This window comes from Malaclemys terrapin, chromosome 23 (assembly GCF_027887155.1).
Source record: "Malaclemys terrapin pileata isolate rMalTer1 chromosome 23, rMalTer1.hap1, whole genome shotgun sequence".
Classification (NCBI taxonomy): Eukaryota; Metazoa; Chordata; order Testudines; family Emydidae; genus Malaclemys; species Malaclemys terrapin.
The window spans coordinates 12,886,548-12,907,526 of NC_071527.1; the positions used below are offsets into that span (position 1 = coordinate 12,886,548).

Sequence of the window (20,979 nt, forward strand, 5' to 3'; positions counted from 1 at the left end):
TCCAGTGGCACGGCTGGTGCTGGCACGGTCAGTCCATTGGCATTCCCACTGGCACGGCTGGTGCTGGCAGGGTCAGTCCGTTGGCATTCCCACTGGCACGGCTCTTGCTGGCATAGCCCTTCTGTCCACAGCATCACCGGAATTGCTGGTATGTCAGAGAGCAGGAGACTGGGACGTGGAGTGTGGCACCAGCGGGGCACGGTGGCGGGGACGGGAGCCCCGAACTGTGTTTGGCCAGCGGCTGCCCTTCATTGCAGGAACTGCTACGTGCAACCACGGATGAGCTCCTGATAGCGGCACCACAGCGCCCCCTGGTGAGTTCCCAGGGAACTCGAACTTGCCTCCTGGAATGGCAGCAGCACCTGTACCCAGGACTCCCCCTGGTGTAGGGCTGGGGACGGGGTCAGTGGCTGGGTTAGGATTAGACGGACGTGTATGTCGTGGGCTATTTTCCAAACATTTCCATGGAAAGCAGGTGCAGTCTGTGAAACGCCCCGTTCTTGTGAGGTTTTTGCCGCCTCGGATGAATCTGGAGAAGGTAGGGTTACCATACGTCCGGTTTTTCCCGGACATGTCCGGCTTTTCGGCAATCAAACCCCCGTCCAGGGGGAATTGCCAAAAAGCCGAACATGTCCGGGAAAAATACCGGCCGGGCACTTCCTCTCCCGCGGCTGCTCTGCTCCTCCCCTGACTTCGGCTCTGCTTAAGAGCCAAGCTGCCCGAGCCAGCGCTATGGGCTTCGGGCAGCCCCCTTGCCTCCGGACCCTGCACCGCCGGAGCAGAGCAGCTGGAGCCGGGGAGGAGAAGTGCCCGGCCGGTGGCTGGGGTCTGGAGGCAAGGGGGCTGCCCGAAGCCGGAGCACTCGGGCAGCTCGGCTCTTAAACAGAGCCGAAGAGTCAGTGGAGGAGCAGAGCAGCTGGAGCCTGGGAAGGGAAGTGCCCAGACGGGGGTGCAGGGTCCGGAGGCATAGGGGCTGCCCGAAGCCCGAGCGCTACCGGCTTCATGGTTTGCTGGGCAGCCTCCAGACCCTGCGCCCCCGGCTGGGCGCTTCCCCTCCCGGGTTCCAGCTGTGCTGGGGAAGCGCCGGCCGGGGGCGCAGGGTCTGGAGGCTGCCCGGCAAACCGTGAAACCGGTAGCGCTCGGGCAGCCCTTATCACGTGGCTGGGAGGGAGGAGGGGGAGTTAGGGCGGGGACTTTGGGGAAGGGGCAGGGAATGGGCGGAGTTGGGGCAAGGCCGGGGGTGGGAAAGGGGCGGGGCCAGGGCCCTGTGGAGTGTCCTCTTTTTTTATTTTTTAAATATGGTAACCCTAGGGAAGGATCCTTCCAGCGTGACTCAGAACCAGAGCCTGGATCAGTCCCCCCCTCCCTAGAATCCAAAGGGCCAAGGCTCTAGATTTGGGTCATTGCGGGCTCACTTGAGGGCTGGGGCCTGGCCCTGCCCCTTCTGAGTTGGGCTGCCTCACCCTGACTGAGCACACCCAGACACTGACAGCACGAATGCCAGGCACCCACTGAGGGCATTGACGTCCTGCAGGGAGCGGTGCTGTGCCAGCAGGGGTTCATTTCTATAAAGGAGAGGGAGGTGATCCCTGCCCTGGGGCTGATGCTAGGGGCAGCTGCCTGCCTCCCAGACAGCCTATTCTGTGGCTGGTAAATTGCAACAAGAGCTTTATTGCTGGAGACTCAAGTCATCGGCTTATCCATGGGGCAGGGAGAGCACAAGCTAGGACCCAGGTAGCCCCTCAGTGCCAACTGGCTGAGGGCACACCAGGGCATAACTCCCACGCATTGCCCCAACACACTGTTAGCATAACCTGCACCTGAAAGGTGCCATGTGAGGAGTCATATGCAAACCAGAGACATGCTGGCAGTAATGTCATTGTGTGATATGTGTATGGGCCGTGTATGAAGAAATACAGATGGTGCCGAAAATATGTTCTGAAAATGTGTTTGGCAAGCAGCCCAGCCTGTCCTAGCCAAAGGAAGGGTGCTTCACCTCTTGGCTTGGGCTTCAGTGTAGGCTGAGCAAGGGAAGGCCAGAAACAATGGAAATACATTTACATATAAGGTAAAAAAGCCATCACCCTAGCCAGTCGGGGAGATGAGCACTTAACAGTCATGATGGGGAGGAGGCTGCATCCCGGGAAGCCCTCCTGGCTCTTGGAACAGAGACAACAGCCTTTGGGAAATAGAAGCAGGAACAGAAAGTCATTTGGGCATCCAGCCAGAGCTCTTGAAATCTGAGACAGGTGGATCCGTCAGCTGAGGGGCTGACATCCCTGGGAACTGACTTGAGGTGAGAAAGTTGTTTAGACAGAGCATAACTTGCTGAAGTTAAGTTTTAGGCACTACACAGCATGTTTGGTTTGTAACCTTTCCTGTCACTTTCAGTCTGACTTGAAATCACTTAAGCCTCTGTTCTTTGGTCATAAATTAATTCCTGTTTTATTACAAACCATCTCAGTGCTGTGCATTAAAGCGAAGTGTGAGTCTTCAGCTAACCTGACTGGCTGGCGTGGGCTCTGTGGAGGTAGCGAATGTAACAACTTCTGTGAGTGTCACAGTGAGAGGCACTGCACACTGCAGGGAGCCATCTCTGGGGAACATGACTGGTACCTGCAAGGCAAGGCTTGGACTGGCAGAGCCCTGGAGCGTTTGCTAGCAAGGCCGACAGGCTGGTATGACCCACAGCTTAGCAGCATGGTAACACCGTGGCTTGCAGCTCTGGGTGACCTGAGCAAGATGTCAAAGAAGCACACATACATACACATGCACGCACACACACAACACAATGAAAACCTGTGTGCACAGGTACACACACTGCACACTGAAAACACATGCACACGCTCACATGTTGCACACCCACTGCTCCTTGCCAGAGGAGGGCCCCCCTCTTATTCTCTTTGTGACATGCCACCTCCCCACCTTGCTGTCCTGACAGTGCCACAAACACTGGAAATATATTTATGTATAAGGGGAAAAAGCCATCAACCTGGCCTGTCGGGGAGATGAGCACTTAACAATCCTGATGGGGAATGGCACACGTCATCCCAGCCAGTGACTTGGCATAAGATTGTCATGGTTCCTGGTGCCTGCTGAACTGGGGTCACATTCAAGCCAGTGACCAAGAGACTATCGAGTCTCCTGTCTGAGGGATTGCAATCCTGAAGGGCTGGGGACAAGAGTCTGAGCCAGGATTTCTGGGTTCAGTTCATTATTTAATCCACCCTGCCCGGATGGGTGACCATAGGCAAGTCACATCCCCCCTCTGTCCCTCAGTTTCCCTGCCTCAGTCACAGTGGGGATGGGAGGGTAATGAGGGGGCCCTTGAGGAGCACTTTGCTCTGCTCAGCTGGGTGATGGTGTTGGGACTCTCAAATGGAAGCCAGGCTGGAGTGACACTGAATCATGTTCCCATGACCAGCTTTATTGGAGGGGGATTTTCAGTACAGGAGCAGAGCAGCACATTGTAACTACTGGGGCTAGCGAAGCCCCCCTGACAGAATAGCCTCCACTGAGCCACCCTCCTGGGAACAGGCCACTGCAGCCTGCTCCCTGGGCAGTCTGAAGGCATGGTCCTGGTCCTGGTGGGATGTGTCCTGAACTGGGTCATTACCTGGAACACGACCCATGGCCAGGAGTTCTCACTGCAAAAGCAAAGAGAGAAAACATGGGTTTGACCCCAGAGTGTCCAGGAAATGCCCGATTCCTTGTAGCCTCCCACACCCCAACACACTGAGCTCCGGAGACCCTGCCCAGGGCATGAACAAGGCCAAAAGAGCCCGCTCCCCGGAACTGCCCAGGGCAGCCGGAGCATGCCATTTCACCATCCCCAGGGTCAGGTGGCAATGAGCAAATCTCAGCTTCCAGGTAGAAAGCCCTGGGGGTTGGAGAGAAAAGTTGGAAACTGTGACCCCGAACAGCTCAGGAACCATAAGGTGAGGAGCCAGAACCCAGCAGTGATCAGCTAGAGACATCTCATGCTGTCTGAGCCAGTCTCATGACTTTGGGGGCTGGACTCCCCTGTAGATGCAGGGGAGCAATCCCTGATGGGAGCCCTTGCTGCTGGGGGGAGGGAGGACAAGACGGGCCACTGGCTTGGAAGCCTTCAAAGCATCTTCACACTCCCACAGCCCCATTAGCAGAGTGCCCCCTAGTGGAGAGGGAGTGCTGGGGCGCATGCAGGAGAGGTCTCACCTTGAAGCCCTGCCATGTTTGGATCTCCCGGTAGAGTATGTTTCCCGGGCATGCAGTGTGCACCATCTGCCGGTGCCCATGCACTGTGTAGTTGGCCTGGAGCTTGGCGCCCTTCACCGCGCACGGCAGGAAGTTGTCACGCACCAGCATGAGGGCAAATGCTTCCGGCAGCGTATCCATGTAGTCCCCGATGAAACTCACGCCGTAGCCTTTACTGTTGTAGCCACGGGTGTGAGCGCCAACCCAGTGCCAACCCCGGCCCTGGTACATGTACCCGTCTGATCCGACCACGAAGCTGCAAAAGGGCAAAAGCAGACAGAAGCTGAGAAGGAGACAGATCCCGTTTCCCTTGCAGTTTGGATCTGGGCTTTCAGCCCACTAGAGAGACGTGGGTTGGCTGCCAAACAGGGGTGCTAGTCCAACCCAGGGAGGGTGGATGGGGTTCCCCATGCCCTCCTGGGTGCCCACAGGGATAGAGGAAGGCAGCTTTAATTTGCAGCCAGGCCTTTATAGGGGTTTGCACGGATTCATTTTACCAAGCTGTGCTCCCTCCTGGCCTTTTTTCAGGTGGCACTGGCCTGCTGCCCTGCAAATGTCACCTACATCATTCCCTTCAGCAGGGCTCTCCCGGCACTTGGGACTGAATGGGTCTCTGGGGTGGTGCCCATGAGACCAGAGCAGGTCTGGCTGTCTGCATGAGCTTGGCAGTCCCTGGGGACAGAGCCCTGAACCGGGCATGTCCCTGCCCTCGGGGCATCAGGATTCATAGCATTTAAGACCGTAGGGGACCTGTATAAGCCAGGCCAGAGAATTTCACCACTTACTCCCGCCTGGAGCCCAGTAACTTGTGTTTGGTTAAAGCATCTGTCAGCCAGGCCCCCAGCCTGGCTTTGGAGCCATCAAGAGATGGAGAATCCACCACTTTCCCTGGAGTTTGTGCCAGTGGTTCATCCCCCCTCCCTGGTAAACACTTGTGCCTGATTTCTAGTTTGAATTTATCTGGCTTTAGCTTCCAGCCACTGTGTCTCTGTCATAACTATAAAGGGAAGGGTAACAGCTGTCCTGTGTACAGTACTATAAAATCCCTCCTGGCCAGAGACTTCAAAATCCTTTTCCCTGTAAAGGGTTAAGAAGCTCAGGTAACCTGGCTGGCATCTGACCCAAAGGACCAATAAGGGGACAAGATACTTTCAAATCTTGGGGAGGGGGAAAGGCTTTTGTTTGTGCTCTTTGGTTGGGAGTCGTTCGCTCTTGGGACTGAGAGGGACCAGACATCAATCCAGGTTCTCCACATCTTTCTAAACAAGTCTCTCCTATTTCAAACTTGTAAGTAAACAGCCAGGCAAGGCGTGTTAGTTTTACTTTGTTTTCTCAACTTGTAAATGTACCTTTTACTAGAGTGTTTATCTCTGTTTGCTGTACTTTGAACCTGAGGTTAGAGGGCGGTCCTCTGGGCTCTTTAAGTTTGATTACCCTGTAAAGTTATTTTCCATCCTGATTTTACAGAGATGATTTTTACCTTTTTTCTTTAATTAAAAGTCTTCTTTTTAAGAACCTGATTGATTTTTTCCTTGTTTTGAGATCCAAGGGGGTTGGATCTGTATTCACCAGGAGTTGGTGGAAGGAAGGAGGGGGGATGGTTAATTTCTCCTTGTTTTAAGATCCAAAGGGGTTGGAACTGTATTCACCAGGAGTTGGTGGGAGGAAGGGGGGGGGATGGCTCATTTCTCCCTGCTTTAAGATCCAAGGGGTTGTGGATCTGTATTCACCGGAGAATTGGTGAAGAGTTTCTCAAGGCTTCCCAGGGAAGGGAATCCACTTGGGAATGGTGGCAGTGGACCAGATCTAAGCTGGTAGAGAAGCTTAGAGGTTTTCATGCAGGCCCCACATTTGTACCCTAAAGTTCAGAGTGGGGAAGCAGCCTTGACAGTCTCATTGTGCCATTCTCCGCTACAGCCTGGCAGTACCCGGTGTTCTCTGCCCAGGCAGGACCTCATACACCGTCAGCAAGTCACTGCTCTATCTTCTTTGTGATAAACTAAACCGATTGAGCTCTTCAAGTGTCTCGCTGTCAGGCACATTCTCCAGCCCGCATGTCATTTCTATGGCACTTTCCTGCACCTTCTCCAATTTTCCCACATCCTTTTAAACCCATGGACACCTGAAGGGGGCGCTGTATGACAGTGTTGGTCTCCCCAATGCTGTAGACAGAGGGAAAACTGCCCTCCGCACCTGCTCTCAGCTCCCCTGTTTACACATCGAAGGGTCGCATCCACACCATTTTTTGTGCCACAACATTCCACTGGGGAGCTCATGTGGAGTTGTTTGTCCCCTATGACTCCAAAATGCTTTTTGGCCCCTGCTTTCCAGGATACAGGCCCCCACACTGTAGATGTGACCTTGGGACTAGACTGAAGACCTGTGATGCGACTGTATTCCAATGCATTTTTTTGAATGGACCCAGGTTTCCAAGCAAACTAGATCGTTCTGTATGACTGCTCTGTCTTCATCATTATTTCCCACCCTGCTAATCTTTTATCAGCAGCAATTTTTTATTTACTTCCGGATCATTGATGAAAACGTTGAATAGCACCAGGCCCAGAACCAATCCCTGTGAAGCCCCCTCGAGACATTGCCAGTTAATGATGATTCCCCATTAACAACTAGTTTTTGAGCTCTGTCATTTAGCCAGTGCCTGGTCCATTTACCGTGTGCTCTATTGACAGTGTACAATGCTGATTTTGTCATCAGAATGCCGTGTGGTACTAAGCAAAATGCCTTTCAAAAATCTATTACATCTACATAGTTACCTTTGTCAACTGAACTTGGAAGATGAAATCCGTTTGTTTGACAAGACCTATTTTCGATATAACTGTGTTGACTGGCATTAATTATATTCCTATTGTTTAATTCTTTATCAGATAAATCCTGTATCAGGTTTTCCCTTAGTTTGCCTGAGGATGATGTCGGGCTAACAGGCCCACAGTTACCCAGATCACTCTGTTTACCCTTTTTTGAATATTGGCACAACATTAGCACTCTTCTGGAATTTCCTCAATATCCCATAATTTATTAAATATGAACATCATTGGGCTGGAGATCTCCTCAGCCAACTCTTTTAGGATTCTTGGATGCAAATTATCAGGGTCTATTAATTTAACTTCACTTGCATCTGAAGAAGTGAGGTTCTTACCCACGAAAGCTTATGCTCCCAATACTTCTGTTAGTCTTAAAGGTGCCACAGGACCCTCTGTTGCTTAATTTAAAATGTTTACCCTAGTAGCTGTTGCCTAAAATCCTTCTTCATCATCCTCATGTGATTCAAGATCATCCTGCTTCTTTCGAAATACAGACAGAAATATTTATTTAACACTTCTGCCTTATTTGCATCATTATGAACAATTTTACCATCCCTGTCTAGTGATGGGCCTATGTTATTGGGATTTTTTTTTATTCCTAATATAGTTTAAAAACTCCTTATTGTCCTTAGCCCTGCCAGCCATGTATTTTTCTCTGGTGTCTTTAGCTTCCCCTATCAATTTCCTACCTTTCATAATTTCTAATTTATATTGATTGCCGTCTATTTCTTTTTTCTGTTTTTTATATGTTGCTTTTTTATTTCTAGTTGTTGCTAGGATGGGCTTTTAGCCTCAGTCACCCTCTTTCTGGATTGTGGATTCATGCTTCTTACAGAACTCCCAATTTTCATTCAAATTTTTTTTTTCTGTCCAAATATTTCCTCCCCATTAGTTTGGCTCATCCTCTCCCTCAGTTTGGGGAAGCTACTCCTGTCGAATCATCAAGACTGTATATTGCAGTGGGGGGGTGGGGGCAGCTGCTGGGGTCAGAATCCTGCCTCAGGGCCTGTCCTGTGCTCTCATGGGGGGGGGGGGGGGGAGGGGCTGTGTTTGAGCCATAGGAGGCTAGTGGCCTTTGTGGAGCAGAGGGTGGCTCTAAGGTGGGGACGGGCATCCAGACTAGGGAGAAGGACGTTCAGAACCAGGGAGGGAATGGGAAGGGAGAAGTGAGTTGGGGAGGTATGGCACCCACTGCCCTTGTCAGGGTGGAATAAAAGTGACTCACCTATGTGTCATAGCCCCTATTCCTCCAGCAGGCAAAGGAGAGTTGCCTTTATGTCAAGGAGTCACAGCCCGCACTTCCCGGGGCTGAGGCCCCCAGTGATCAGTGTGCACTGTAGCCAGGACTGTGAAGGTTCAAGCTGGCCCAGGGTCTGCTGCAGGGCTGGGTGGGAGGCCTGGAGCAGAGCCAGGACACAGTAGACGCCGCACATCATCAGTGCTATGGTTCAGGGATGCAAGGCTCCAGCCGGCAAGGCCCCTCCCCCTAGGCTTTCTCATGGGCTGCCCAGTCTCAAACCACCTGACGGGCACTCTGGGAAGGCCATGCCCCTGCTCACCTGTAGCCGATGTCGTCCCAGCCACGGTCGTCCTGGTGGAAGCGCTGCATGGCCCTCATGTCAGCGGCGCACTCAGGGAAGGTCCGGCAGGGCTGGCTGGGTGTGCTGGTGTGGTGGATGTACACGAAGCTCAGGGGTAGCTTGAGCTGCGTGGGAGTCCCCTTGTAGGGCCTGGCCCCCCACATGCAGCGGGGGATGATGGCTGGGCATTCTGGAGGTAAACGCACACAGCAGGGTGAGACCCAGACCCCTGAACCCAAGCCCCTCATGCTGCCAACACAGTTGCCTGGCATTGCAGTCTATTTGCCAGAGCAAGGGGAATAGCTGAGTGCTGGGAGCTCTGGGTCTGACCACAGTTCCCTCTGTATCCCACAAGTCCCCACCCCCATGTGCCTCAGTTTCCCCCATGATACAGGTGTGTAATGCTGCCCCCTACCATCCCCTGGACACTGTGGGGCCGAGGTAGGGAACACACTGCCAGGAGGGGAGGCCTAGCCAGGCTGCCTGGAACATGTGTCCCACCAGCAGTTTCTAAATGAGAAATGTTCAGGCCCTTCCAGCCGTTTGGGGGTTTTTCCTCCACAAGTTTTCAACAAAATGCTTTAAAACAAACGTTTATTGGCGGGTTCCCCTCCCCCTTCAGAAGAAGGGAACAAAGGGGGGAAACCACTCCCAAACAGGTCTGTTTCGAATGAGAGAGGGGCCCAAACACAGAACCGGACCTGAACCGCACCGTCTCCCTGCAACGGGCAGAACCGGACCCAAGGCCCAGAGCCGCACTGTCTCCCTGCAACGGGCAGAACTGGACCCAAGACCCAGAGCCTCCCCGTGACCTGCAACGGGCAGAACTGGACCCGAGCCCCAGAGCCGCACCGTCTCCCTGCAACGAGCAGAACCGGACCCGAGGCCCAGAGCCGCACCATCTCCCTACAATGAGCAGAACCGGACCCGAGGCCCAGAGCCGCACCATCTCCCTGCAACGAGCAGAACCGGACCCGAGGCCCAGAGCCGCACCATCTCCCTACAATGAGCAGAACCGGACCCGAGGTCCAGAGCCGCACCGTCTCCCTGCAACGGGCAGAACCAGACCCGAGGCCCAGAGCCGCACCGTCTCCCTGCAACGGGCAGAACCGGATCCGAGCCCCAGAGCCGCACCGTCTCCCTGCAACAGGCAGAACCGGACCCGAGACCCAGAGCCTCCCCGTGACCTGCAACGGGCAGAACCGGACCCGAGCTCCAGAGCTGCACCGTCTCCCTGCGACGGGCAGAACCGGACCCGAGCCCCAGAGCCGCACCATCTCCCTGCAACGGGCAGAACCGGACCCGAGCCCCAGAGCCGCACCGTGACCTGCAACGGGCAGAACCGGACCCGAGCCCCTGAGCCGCACCGTGACCTGCAACGGGCAGATCCCAAAGTGTGGATCTGGGGTTCCAGAGTCTGGATTTGAATGGGACTCCCCACAGCCCGGGAGCTGGGATTCAGCAGGTGGCGCTGTAAGCCCCACGTGGGCCAGGGGGTGGCGTTTGCTCCGGGCTCATCTCTAGAAGCATGTAGCCCTGTTAGTGTAGCATGTCCCTGGCTGGTGACGGGAGAGAAATAAGCACCTACCCAGGTAGGCCTCCGTGAACTCCTGCACTGCCCGGCTCGCAGCGGCCAGCAGGTCCTTGTCCCCAACGCCGCTAAGCAGGGGCGCCATCCGGGGCAGCGCCCGGAGCAGCTGGAGGGAGCGCACCACCTGCTCCTCCAGCTGCCCGGCCTCCGTGAGCTGCACAAAGTTCTGGCGCCTGAAGTTGCTTCTGGCCTGGCCATCCCCGGCCAGGCCGTCCCCAGCGTAGTACTCTCTCAGCAGGGTGCTCAGCGGGGCCACGGGCATGCCTTGCCCTGCTAGGTGTGCCCCCAGGATCACCCCGTCCAGCGCCCCATTGATGAAGGCATCAGTGAGGTTTGAGGGGCGGCCCAGGAGGGTGAAGTTTTGGGGCTCGGACACGCTGTCCCAGCAGCCATTCGGCCCCATGAGCACCTGGCTCTCGTTGGCCTGGGCCAGGAGAAAGGCCACGCCCAATGCCTTGGCAATGGTCACTGCGTAGAGGGCGTCTATAGTCAGGGGCAGCCCCGGATGTGTCTGGTTCAAGGGCTCAGTCGTAACTAGCAAAGGCTCCAAAGCCTCGGGGGGCAGCGGCATCTCCCGCCTCCCCTTCAGCCCTGCTTCAATCCCAGCCACCAAGGGGCTTACAGCCACTGTGGTGCCATCAGGGAGCAACACCACCCCCTGCTCAGTCGAGGACGCCTGGACTTGGTGCTTCAGGACGCGCATGAGGAAGGATCTCTGCTCCTGGCTCAGGAAGGGCAGATCCGGGGGCACGGCAGGTGCCTCCCCCAGCAGGAGCTGGTAGAACTCGCTGTCACAGCAGCCCAGGCCCCGGGCGAGCTCCGTCACGGTCAGGTTGAGGTGTCCGTCCAGGTGGTGAGATTCCAGCACTTCTACGACTTGGATCACGGAGTTCATGTGAAACGGGAGGGAGCCTGGGAGGGGAGGAGCAGGAGAGGCTGTCAGATCCCTGCTCCTGCACTGCTCACTAAGCTAAGCAACGGGCAGCCCAAGTCGGGAAGTTTTGCACTCCCAGGGATGGGTGCTATCGGGGAAAACAGGCTAGTCTGGGAGCTCAGTCGCGCTCTGGGACACCTGGCCTGAGGGACTGGAACAGCACAGAACAACCGTTGCTATTGTGGCAGTTGACTGAGGGCTTGTCCACATGGCGCTGCGGTCCGGACTGAGGGGTGTGAACTGCTCTAACGTGTTGGGCTCCAACTGCCCCATGTGACCGGTTGGCATGCTCTAAAGGGAAAGCTCATGCATTAAGGAAATTAACAGAGCGCTGCCAGTTTAGAGACAGTTGAAATGAGGCAACCCAGGACTGATCAGTGTGTGTGAAGCAATCCAAACCCGGAGATTGGCAGGCTGATTTGGCTGTAGGGTGTGCCCAAGAAATTGCTGCATCAATGGAGGTGGCTACTAAAGATGCCACAGAGTTGCAACAGCATCAAGTGATCTGTGCCACAGATACACTGGGGGTCAAGCAGAGAGCACAACTCAGAGAGTCTACTGGAAAGCTGTTTGCTTTCGCTGTCACAAACTGTCTTGCAATACAAGTGATTGGCTCAAGGACACACTCTGCTGGAATTGCAAGAAAATTGGGGCACACACAGAAGATGTGCTGGTCAGGGCAAAACATGCTGCCCCCAGATGACAAGAGCAGCAGCAGACGATTTCAGATTCAGCTTGCTGATGGCAATGTGGAGTGCACCGAGGATGCTGGAGTACCTCCCCAGGGGCTTAGAAGACAATACCTGGAGTGTTATTTGGATTCCTTTGCAGTTGGCAGGAATTTGTAGCATGGAGTGTATTACTGATAGTAATACATTGGTAATTCTTTCTGGCCTTCCCTTTCACACTAAAGGAGGAAGAGTATGTAGTGTACAGGAATTGGGTAATGTCCCTTTAATAGTTTGGAGTGGCATCCCTATATCTTTCTGTTGCAGAAGCCAGCCAGACCCCTGCCCAAGCAGCCCAGCACACAGGTGGCTGGGCCGGGTGTTTGTACATCATTAACACACATGGCTGTTTGGGATCCCACTCTGCCAATGTGGGGTCCCTGTATTGCTAATGCTGTGTAGAGAGCACAAACACTGTCGCTGCCCAACTCCGAGGCTGAAGATTTAGGGTTGTTTTGTAAAATAGTTTGAAGAAACATAACACTTAAGAGAGACAGGACAATGTGAACCCCCCACTCCTGTACGCCTGGCATCCCCTGCTATCGTCCCAGGTGACCCCTGAGATCCCACTCACTCAGAGAGACTGGAGGGAATAAATCCCACCCCAGCCACCCCCACCACACTTCCTCTCTTTCCCAGCTAGGTCCTTTGATCATTAGGCAGCAGGTTGCAACGAGTCACTTTCACTCTGTGCCCCATACAGTCACTTTCCCCTTGCTGGTTGGTTGGGTATTTTGGGGCAAAACAGGAGGTCTACTTCTCCAGCCCCAGTGTAGACGTACCCTTGTTTCGCTTCAGTTTCCATCTCTCAAACTGCGCTATAGCTCTGCCCCAGGTTGCGTGAGCGTTCATGTGTTAAAGATGGAGTGGTGCTCAGACACGCCGGTAACGGGGCTCCCAAGTACCTCAGCGAGCGAGGTAGCTAGATCTTCACAAACTAGGTTTAAACTGACTAGATTTCACGTTGATCAAACATCCCCCAGCGAGCGTTCCCATGCTTGGAGGCCTACCGAGAGCCTGCTGAGAGCGGAACTTTTACTTAAAGACCCAGCTTCTGCAGTCCTGGGATTAGGCCAGAATCTCGGCTGTCATTATAAACAAAGGTGAGTTTCTAGCTCTCCTGCCAACAGAGGTGACCCCAGTGTGACCCCAATGGCTCCAAAACCAGAACACAAAGAATCAGCACTCGGAATGTATTGTTTCTTCTAAATCTCATGATTTAGGGGATCAGACTCGTGATTTCTGACCGTGTGGGGGTGGCTGTGCGATCCCCTGCAGCCTTCCCAGTCCAAACATTGATCTGGGGGTATATGAGAGCCTAGGAGAGAAATTGACTAGAAGTGGATTAGAAGCCTGTCCTAGGCCCCGAACCTGCTGGCCCCCAGCCCCCCCGCTCACCCTGAGCCCCTAGGGACGATCAGGAAAGGACGGATGCAATTTCACTCCCCAGTCACACAAACACTCCTCGGGGTTGGTGGCATTCGTCAGGGCAGCTCTAAGCTAGCATGAAACCGACCCCTCTGGCTCCAGTGCGGGAGCTGAATGAAAGGCAGGAGGCAAAGAGCCACCAGGATGAGATTCCCCATCTCTTCCCTGTGACCTGGGCTAGTATCCGAAAGGAAAGCTGTGGTTTTAGTCCCATCCCTTTCAGCTTCTCACCTCACCTGAGCTGTTCTAGCAACCACACAGGTCTCCCCACTGCAGAGCAGCTCTGGCTATGCGCCTACCTTTGCCAGGCTCCGGCCACGTGCAGAGACCCAGCAGCCCAGCGAGGAACCACAGCTTTGTCTGGCCCATCTTCTCCAAGGGCAGCGCCAGTCTCCTGGTCTTAGGACCGAGCGAGCCGCACGGCTCCCTACAGGGACAGAGGAAAAATCAATAGACGGGTGTCAAAGTCTCCGTCCCCAGGGCTGCTGCACCCTGTGCACTCCCAGACTTTGCCCCTTCACCTTGGAGCTGAGCTTGCCCCTCAGCACTCAGGGGCTGGTTGGAGAGTGAATGACACATGGGACAGGATGGCCCAGCCTCGCCGCGGACCCCACGTGAGAATCTGCAGCCCCACAGCCTTCCGCAAACACAGAGATCCCCCTAGCCCCAGAGCATGTCTCCGAGGGATGGCTCAGGCTCCAGAACACAGCCAGCGAGCAGCAAAGTCACTGCAGCGCCCCCTCCTGGCTGCCCACAGACTTGCTCATCCTGTCCAGAGTGCACTGCCCCATCTCCCTGGCAACCCCCCAGTCCATCCCTCCACCCAGGGCCGGGGCTTCCACTAGGCGATTGCCTAGGGCGGCAGAATTTGGGGGCGGCATTTTGCTATCCTCGGGGGAAATTCGGCAGCGGGGGGGTCCTTCTGCTCCGGGTCTTTGGCGGAAATTCGGCAGTGGGTCCTTCACTCGCGCTGGGACCCGCCGCCGAAGTGCCCCGAAGACGCGGAGTAGAAGGACCCCCGCCACCGAATGCTCAGAGGAGGAGCGCTGCCGCCTAGGGTGGCAAAAACCCTGGTGCCGCTCCTGCCTCCATCCCAGGGCTCCCTGCCCCATCCTGTCCCTCCACCCCCAGGGAACCCTACCCCCCTTACCTCTGCCCCAGTGCTCCCTATCCCCTCCTGTCCTTCCACCCCACCCTTCCCTACCCCCTCTTGTCCTTCCACCCCACCCCTCCCTACCCCCTCCTGTCCCTCTGCCCCATCCCTCCCTGCCCCTTCCTGTCCTTCCACCCCACCCCTCCCTGCCCCCTCCTGTCCATCTGCCCCAGGGCTCCCTGCCCCTTCTGTCATAGAATCATAGAAGATCAGGGTTGGAAGAGACCTCAGGAGGCCATCTAGTCCAACCCCCTGCTCAAAGCAGGACCAACAGCAACTAAATCATCCCAGCCAGGGCTTTGTCAAGCCGGGCCTTAAAAATCTCTAAGGAAGGAGATTCCACCACTTCCCTAGGTAACCCATTCCAGTGCTTCACCACCCTCCTAGGGAAATAGTGTTTCCTAATATCCAACCTAGACCTCCCCCACTGCAACTTGAGACCATTGCTCCTTGTTCTGTCATCTGCCACCACTGAGAACAGCCGAGCTCCATCCTCTTTGGAACCCCCCTTCAGGTAGTTGAAAGCAGCTATCAAATCCCCCCTCATTCTTCTCTTCTGCAGACTAAATAAGCCCAATTCCCTCAGCCTCGCCTCATAAGTCATGTGCCCCAGAGTGTCCCTTCTGCCCTAGCCCACCCCAGCCCTCCTGTCCCTCTGCCCCAGGGCTCCCTGCCCCCTCCTGTCCCTCTGCCCCAGGGCTCCCTGCCCCTTCCTGTCCCCCTGCCCCAATGCTTCCTGCCCCTCCCCCCCATCCCTCTGCCATAGCCTGCCCTGTCCCCTCCTGTCCCTCTTCCACCGGGCTCCCTGCCCCTTCCCATCCCATCACTTCCTGTTGCTCTGGAGGCCCCAGGCCTGCTGCCTGCACACCCGGAGTAACTCAGGAGGCAGGAGGGCACCATCGGATGCAGTGAGTACCCACAGGGGATTGGCAGGAGGCCAGAGGGGGAAGTACCCAGCTGAACCTGTGTCACCTCAGGGTGGTGACTCTTGGTCTCTGCAGAGCGAAGAATGCAGGCAAGCCAGAGCAAGATGGAGCATCTTACCTGGGGCTTCAGGGAAATATCTACCCCTGGCCACCAAGTAGCCATGGCAGGGGGTGGGGGCAGGTGCTGTCCAGCCCCAGCCAGGGACCCCTGGCTCATGAGCTCCAGTCAGAGCAGCTCTGCTTTCAGTTCTGGTGCCCCAGTTCAACCCTGGTGTGGCCCACAGAGGACGTGGTGGGTGGAGAGGGAGAACCTGGCTGTTTGGGATTTACAAACCCCACAGAGCACAGGCAGATGGGTGAGGAGAGTCCCCCTGTGTGCAGGTGAGCAGGCTGATCAAACCCAGGACAACTGTCTGACCTGCCAGCCATGGAGACAGGCACCCACAGGTGTGACCAAGAGAGAAACCCAAACCTGCTCTAAACCGGCAAGAACAGAGGGGGGGAGAGAAACAGAAAGGGGTGTGTGTGTGTGTGTGTGCATGTGTGCCTGTGCACGTGTATGTGCGTGAGCATGCACAAGTGCACGTGCGAGCCTGTGGGGGGTGTGTGTGTGCATGCGTATGTTCATGTGTGCATGTGTGTGTGACAGATAGGGACTGCAAGCCCTGGAGGTTGAAGGAGTGATAGACGCAATTCAAGGGGAGAGTTCATGAACAGATCTGATTGAAAGCAAACAGACGAGGGCCAGTTAGGGGCAGCTGGGACCCCTGGAAAGGCTACACCAAGAGATGGGGATGCTGCCCCAGCTTGTGCCCTGGGTGGCACCCATGAAGCAGGTCCCAAATGTACTTCTCACCCATGCGGGCAGCGGGCACAGCAGGGCTGGGCTGCCAATGGCTCTGCAGCTCACCAGGTCTCCCTGCATAAGCCTTGGCCATGTGCCCATCTGTGCACTGCTGCCAGGGTCGGCGGTCAGCGGGCTCGGGTGGGTTTCCTGCGCCCTTGGAGCCAGAGGAGACAGCTCACACCTAGTGTAGACATGTCTCCATGAGGGGCTGAGCCCCCACTCACTGCAGGGGACAGGGCCGGCTCTGGCTTTTTGGCCACCCCAAGCAAAACAAAAATAAAAAAAAAACGGGGCGGCCAGAACGGCAAAGCAAAAAAAACCTCAAAACCTGTGGCATGGCCGGAGCACGGGTGCAGGGGGACCGGCTGGGGGGGAGGGGGAGGGAGCGGGCGGGAGAGAGAGAGAAGGGGGCGGCCAGGGCTACAGCAGCGGCGCTGCCACGCGGCCCCTCCCGCTGCGCCGCCTCCTGCCGTGAGGGCTCCGCTCCGGTCGGCGGGCAGGGAAGGAAGAGGACTGCCCTGCAGGGCGCTCTGGTTCTCCGCACCGCCGCCCCCTACAGGGCGGCCAGAGCGGAACAAGAACAACAACAACAACAAAAGCGGCCGTGCCGCCCTAGGGTTGGGCAGAATGCCGCCTGCAACAATCTGCCGCCCCAAGCACCAGCTTGCTCAGCTGGTGCCTGGAGCCGGCCCTGGCAGGGGCGGGAGCTTGGGCTGTAGGCTCCAGATGGGAAGTGTGGGCTCTGGGGCTGGGTGGCTCCCTGGGGAGTCAGCCCTGGATCTCGGTGGCTAAGGGGCTCCTGAGGAGAGCTCTGGCCTGGTACGAACGGCTCATTGCTGGCGGGGCTCCCAGCACTGACCCTGGCATGGTGCTGGAATGCCGGATGGCGGGGAAGGGGGAAGAGAGTGACCAGGCCCTCGCGAAGGGAAGGCAGGTGCTGCGGATTTCCAGAGCACAGTCAGGGACACTCACAGTGGAGGGGGGCTGCGGAGATCCTCTAGCCTGCCCCTTCCCCCGGCACAGGCCGGAGACCTTTCCCCAGACAATTCCAGCTGGGACTAGAGCAGATCTTCGGAAATCAGCCAGGCTGGATTGAAAATCCCTGGTGCTGGGGAGTCCCTGTGGCTCGGCTAGGCTGTGCCAATGTTAGTAATTTGCATCTTATTTCCAGTCTGGGTCTGTCTAGCTTCCAAGCCCAGCCTCTGGCTGCTGCTAGACCCCTCTTGGCAGGACTGACGGGCCCAGGGATAAATCACTGCTGCCCAGGTCGGTGCGTACAGACTGATCAAGACAGCCCGCACCCACACCCTCCGGTGTAGAACTCCTTGAACTCCAGCTGAACCTCCTGGCCTGGGACAATCCCATCGTCCTTGTCCTGGGCTCACCCCGATTTCCTGCTCTGAGCACTTGGCCCCCAGTGGTTGTGAGGGGATGGGCAAGGGGCAACATTTGCCATGGGGGCCTCGGCGGGTGGGAGCAGCAGACCCCACCCAGGAGGAACCCTGCCCTGGTCTGTTCCCCTGCACCTTTTGCCCCGACGACTCTTTGCTGTGCTGGAAGGACGTGCTGAGTTTTCGGTGGGCTAGGTGGGCGCTTTCCCATTCACCACGCGCCAGGCTCTGTGTACTGGTATGGCAGCTCCTGAAGGGAAATGAGCAGGGCCAAACTGTGCCGCTGGAGCCGTAGCACAGCAGGGGCAGAGGTGGGAGGGAGGAAAACAGGACAGGGATGAGAGAGCTGGGGGCTGCGGGTCGGGAGTGAGGGGCACCAGCAGAGATGTGACTGGGGTGCTCAGGGCTGGAATAGCAGGGGCTGCGGGTCGGGTGTGAGGGGCACTAGAAGAGCTGGGGGGCAGGGCTGGGATAGCAGGGGCTGCAGGTCGGGTGTGAGGGGCACTAGAAGAGCTGGGGGGCAGGGCTGGGATAGCAGGGGCTGTGGGTGGGATTGAGGGGCCCCGGCAGAGGGGTGACTGGGATGCTCAGGGCTGGGATAGCAGGGGCTGCGGATCGGTGTGAGGGGCACTAGAAGAGCTGGGGGGCAGGGCTGGGATAGCAGGGGCTGCGGGTCGGGTGTGAGGGGCACTAGAAGAGCTGGGGGGCAGGGCTGGGATAGCAGGGGCTGCAGGTCGGGTGTGAGGGGCACTAGAAGAGCTGGGAGGCAGGGCTGGGATAGCAGGGGCTGTGGGTGGGATTGAGGGGCACCGGCAGAGGGGTGACTGGGATGCTCAGGGCTGGGATAGCAGGGGTTTCAGGTCAGGGCAGGCCGTTGTGTGCAGTGTTCAGAGCTGCCCTTTCTCTCTACTGTCCCTTCTCCCAGAATGCACCAGGCCCTGGACTGAACTCTTCCCCTGCGGGTTGAGCTGGTTTTGTTTGCTGTGATCCTGTTGGATGGGCAGAGGGGGAAGTGACAGTCCCACCCCGCAGCCACCGCCCACCTCTGTCACCCAGCACCCTTAGCCCCGGATCAACCCAGCCTGGTCAGACGGGTTCGTCCTCCCTGCCTGGGGAAGAGAAACCAATGACTTGCCAAAGAGGTAGGTAGGTAGGTGTGTGTGTGTGTGTGTGTGTTGCCACAGCCACACTGCTGCTGTTAGTGCATTAGCTTGGGCGGAAACTTCTGCGTGGATGGACCCTGAGGGTAAAGCAGGCACTAGGGGAAAAAAGACCCAGGCAAGATTCCTGGGAGCTGCCCATCCACATGGCTTGTGTGGCTGCCCCCCGGGGTCAGCAATGACTCGTGTCACCTGAGGGAAGAGGTGACCCAGGCAGTGGGCGGCCAGGGGATCTGATTTACTGATAAAATTGGTCTCTTTGCTCCATGGTGCTCGGCGGCCTGGGTCAGTACCGGCACCTACCAGTAACAGGTCGGGGCGGGGGGCAGCTGAGCCCAGAGAGGGGAAATGACTCAGTCCAGGCTACCCAAGGAGTTGGTGGCAGAGCCAGGAATGGAGCTCAGCTCTCCTGGGCAGTGACGATTCTTAGCATACACATAGCTCCTGGCATGGTCACGGCACCACATGAGGATTAGCCAAGGAATCCGCATGGCCCAGGGAGAAGATCCTCCTTGTTGGTCTGCATTGCCCAGATGGGGGAGCTGAGGTAGACATGGGGGAGTGGGTCACCCCAGGCCACCGTGACAGAGAAAAGCTGAAAGCTCAGGACTGCGGCAGGCGCCCATCCTAACCAAACCGTGCTGTGGGGAGGGGAGCACTCTGTCCAGTGGTGAGCTGAGGTGTTATGGGCATGGGAAGGTCCTGGCATTGTACCAAGCTACGGAGACCCCCTGTGTGTGGCACGTTGCCCAGGCCTGGGTGCCCAGCCTCCAGGAGGGATCACTGCTCCAGCTCCACTCGCTCCCAGAAAAGAGTCTGAGATGGGCAGGAGAAGAAAGGAGACTTGATCCAACCTTCATCATCCCCTTCTAATGAACAGCACTTACCTGGTGCTGAGCTTCCACGGGCCCCTTGTCCCCGCAGCCGGATACTCTCCGTTAATCTGATTGCTCTGGAGGCCCCAGGCAGTAGGAGGCTCCGGTGGCTCTTATATATCCTGTGATTAGCCGGGACTGCATGAGAAATCTGCGATGACTTCACTGCAGCGGCGCGTCTCCCGTTCACTGCACAGCTAATATCATCTCAGCCAGCTCCCTGCCCCAGTCAGGACTTCCCCAGGGATTCCTGAACTGCTGCCTTCCCTGACCTGTCCAGGGAGCTCCCCTGCACCCACTAGCCCCACTCTCTGCCCCAGGAATTCCCCTGGGCACTCAAGCTGCTCTCTGTAGTAAGAACCCTCTTGGCCCTGCTCCCATGGAATGACGATCACCTCAGCCCTGGGCGTGGGGCTGGCACTTCTCCCTGTGACTGTGAAAGGCCCAGGGCCAGGCAGGAAGCGTCAGACACACACAGGGCTCTGGAGATAATCGGCTTTGCTTGGCTGGTTTGTTCCAGCAGAGCAAGTTAAAGTGAAAGCAGCGCATGCCCCTGTGCGTGTGTCCGTAGGTGGGCAACCACAGGCAACTGTGTGTACGAGCATGTTTGTATAAGCATGAATGTATGCGGGTGTGTGTTCACATGCAGGGGTGTGTAGGTGTGTGTGTAACCCACACACCTCCTGGGTGTGGTGGTCTGTCCCATCGAGTGGCACCGAGACCACTTAAAGAGAGAGCTTAATGAGTCTGCTCTACTGCTTTAACTAACAGCCAGGTGGCTTTTAGCTCATGCGGTAGAGGCTCATGCTTTAAGCTCCAGCGGTCCCAGGTTCGATCCCGCCCGCCAACAACTGGGGTCCCTTGGCATTACAAGTGCACACATGCAGGTGTGTATAGGCATGCACGCACATTCAGGTGTGTGTAGGTGTGTGCTCACATGCAGGTGTGTGCACACATGAAGGAGTGTGAAGGTGTATGGTCACATGCAGGGGTGTGTAGGCGTGTGCTCGCATGCAGGTGTATGCACACATGAAGGAGTGTGAAGGTGCATGGTCACATGCAGGGGTGTGTAGGTGTGTGCTCGCATGCAGGTGTGTGCACACATGAAGGAGTGTGTAGGTGTGTGCACCCATGCAGGCATGTATAGGCATGCACACACTTGCAGGTGTGTGTACATGTCAGTGTACTGGGGGTTTGCTGTTCAAAGGGCAAGCTGCATCGCTGCCCCATCTCAGACTTTTTGTCTTCACCTGACTCAGGTGGAATCCTGCCATTCTGCCGCTCTCTGAGCAAGCAGAACCACTGCCACAG

The 20,979-nt window shown here is 56.6% G+C and overlaps 1 protein-coding gene across 1 annotated transcript; it reads right to left on the bottom strand.

Moving 5' to 3' along the window:
• Nucleotides 1-3,406: 3,406 nt before the first annotated feature.
• Nucleotides 3,407-20,033, bottom strand: PGLYRP2 (peptidoglycan recognition protein 2). The gene is made up of 6 exons (XM_054012669.1): nt 19,681-20,033; nt 13,616-13,743; nt 10,224-11,138; nt 8,615-8,825; nt 4,198-4,492; nt 3,407-3,647 (listed from the first exon to the last, which is right to left on the bottom strand). The coding sequence occupies exons 2-6, from the start codon at nt 13,683-13,685 to the stop codon at nt 3,645-3,647; spliced, it is 1,494 nt and encodes a 497-aa protein (XP_053868644.1). The 5' UTR covers nt 13,686-13,743; nt 19,681-20,033; the 3' UTR covers nt 3,407-3,644.
• Nucleotides 20,034-20,979: the final 946 nt, after the last annotated feature.

Excerpts from the sequence above, each read along its gene's own strand:
- PGLYRP2 (XM_054012669.1), bottom strand. The coding sequence starts at position 13,685 with ATGGGCCAGACAAAGCTGTGGTTCCTCGCTGGGCTGCTGGGTCTCTGC. Across the intron at positions 11,139-13,615 it reads GTGGCCGGAGCCTGGCAAAG|GCTCCCTCCCGTTTCACATG; the intron begins GTAGGCGCATAG and ends CTCCCCTCCCAG. Across the intron at positions 8,826-10,223 it reads GTTCACGGAGGCCTACCTGG|AATGCCCAGCCATCATCCCC; the intron begins GTAGGTGCTTAT and ends GTTTACCTCCAG.